The sequence below is a fragment of the Seriola lalandi genome, unplaced genomic scaffold, assembly GCF_002814215.2.
Source record: "Seriola lalandi dorsalis isolate HSWRI2012SDOR001 ecotype SW California unplaced genomic scaffold, Sedor1 jcf7180002054987, whole genome shotgun sequence".
Taxonomy (NCBI): domain Eukaryota; kingdom Metazoa; phylum Chordata; class Actinopteri; order Carangiformes; family Carangidae; genus Seriola; species Seriola lalandi.
Genome location: NW_019525536.1, coordinates 28,932 through 30,471, shown reverse-complemented (window position 1 = coordinate 30,471; position 1,540 = coordinate 28,932). Strand labels below are relative to the sequence as shown.

Sequence of the window (1,540 nt, the reverse complement as noted above, 5' to 3'; positions counted from 1 at the left end):
TGTAGCTCATGCTAATGTTAGCAACCTTTAAAAGCTAATGTTGACGTTACTGAGTCACTTCACTAGTTTGATGCCTTTTCTCTGTTTGTGAAGCTGTGACATCATGTTTTAGCATGAACCATTATCACATTAGTGTTTGTTGTCACCACAGTGGCTGCTGTTCACAAAAACTCACCAACTCACTTCAATGTAGAGAATTCAAAATGTAAAGTAGCACCTTTAATCTGAGCGGAGGTCTGGTGAGTTCACGTCTTTCTGACTCCACACATTCACATTCTTTTACTTTTCAAACTTTAGTTTTCAGACCCAACCCACGCTGACTCAAGTGACATCACTGGAGGACATTTATCAGACTTCACACAGCTCCCTCTGGAGACACTAAAGGCTTTATAATGTTTTCTATATGCAGTCGTACTCCTCAACACCTGGAAACACCTGGAGACACACTGAGGTGTGAGATCAGTGACTCCTGCTTTAATTAGTTTTTACTATTAATTACAACCAACTGAAATATTTACATTTTAGTGCTCACAACATTTAAAACATCTCCAGAAGAAGAAAAACACAACTCCAACCTCAAACTTGTGAAATGTGAAACAAAGAATAAAGACAATAATTTAATACTGTGGAAGTTTGAAGAACTAATTGATAATGTTAATGATCATGTCTGGACTCACTCAGCCTTTCTGCAGTTCCTCACAGCTGGGATCAGTCTCTGTCGTCCCTCCTCTGATGTGTTGTAGTTCTTCAGGTCCAACTCATCCAGAACCTCCTCTAACATCTGCAGCATGTAGGCCAGAGCTGAGCACTGGATCACAGAGAGTTCCTCCTCTGATCTGTTCTCTGACTTCAGGAACTCTTGGATCTCCTGATGAACTGAGTGATCCTTCATCTCCATCAGACAGTGGAAGATGTTGATGCTTCTGTCAGGAGAGATATCATCTCTGTTCATCTCCTTCAGGTTGTTGATGGCTCTCTGGATGGTTCCTGGACTGTTCTCTGTCTGACCCAGCAGACCTCCTAAGAGCCTCTGGTTGGACTCCAGAGAGAGGCCATGAAGGAAGCGAACAAACAGGTCCAGGTGACCGTTTCTACTTTGGAGGGATTTCTCCATGGCTCTCCTCAGGAAGACATCGAGAAGCGGATCACTGCTGTCGAGCGGTGGATCATTGCTCTTATTGATTCCAACAAACTTCTTAAGGAAAGTCTTTGGGTTTGAGTCTCTGTGTTCGAAGTCTCTGTGTTCGAAGTCTCTCTGTTCGAAGTCTCTCTGTTTGAAGTCTCTCTGTTTGAAGTCTCCTCTCAGGAAGTTCTCCAGGACCTCTGTCTTCCTGTTGGTGTAACAGTGGAACATGTAGACTGCAGCCAGAAACTCCTGAACGCTCAGATGAACAAAGCAGTAGACTGTTTTCTGGAAGATCACACTCTCTCTTCTGAAGATCTCAGTACAAAGTCCTGAGTACACCGAGGCCTCTGTGACATCAAGACCACACTGCTCCAGGTCTTCTTGGTAGAACATGATGTTTCCTTTCTCCAGATG

General features: G+C 43.6%; 1 protein-coding gene across 11 annotated transcripts in view; it reads right to left on the bottom strand.

Annotated features, from left to right (window-relative positions):
- Positions 1-1,540, bottom strand: part of LOC111647379 (protein NLRC3-like) — a 99,936-nt gene that overhangs the window by 82,890 nt on the left and 15,506 nt on the right. For 2 of the 11 annotated variants that reach the window (XM_087171354.1, XM_087171355.1), the window contains exon 1: positions 678-1,534. The exons of the other annotated variants lie outside the window; for them this stretch is intronic. In XM_087171354.1, the coding sequence (XP_087027480.1) occupies positions 678-1,519 (842 nt within the window). In that variant the 5' untranslated portion in view covers positions 1,520-1,534. Of the gene's footprint in view, positions 1-677; positions 1,535-1,540 lie in introns of those variants that run through there. 11 annotated transcript variants of the gene reach the window in all.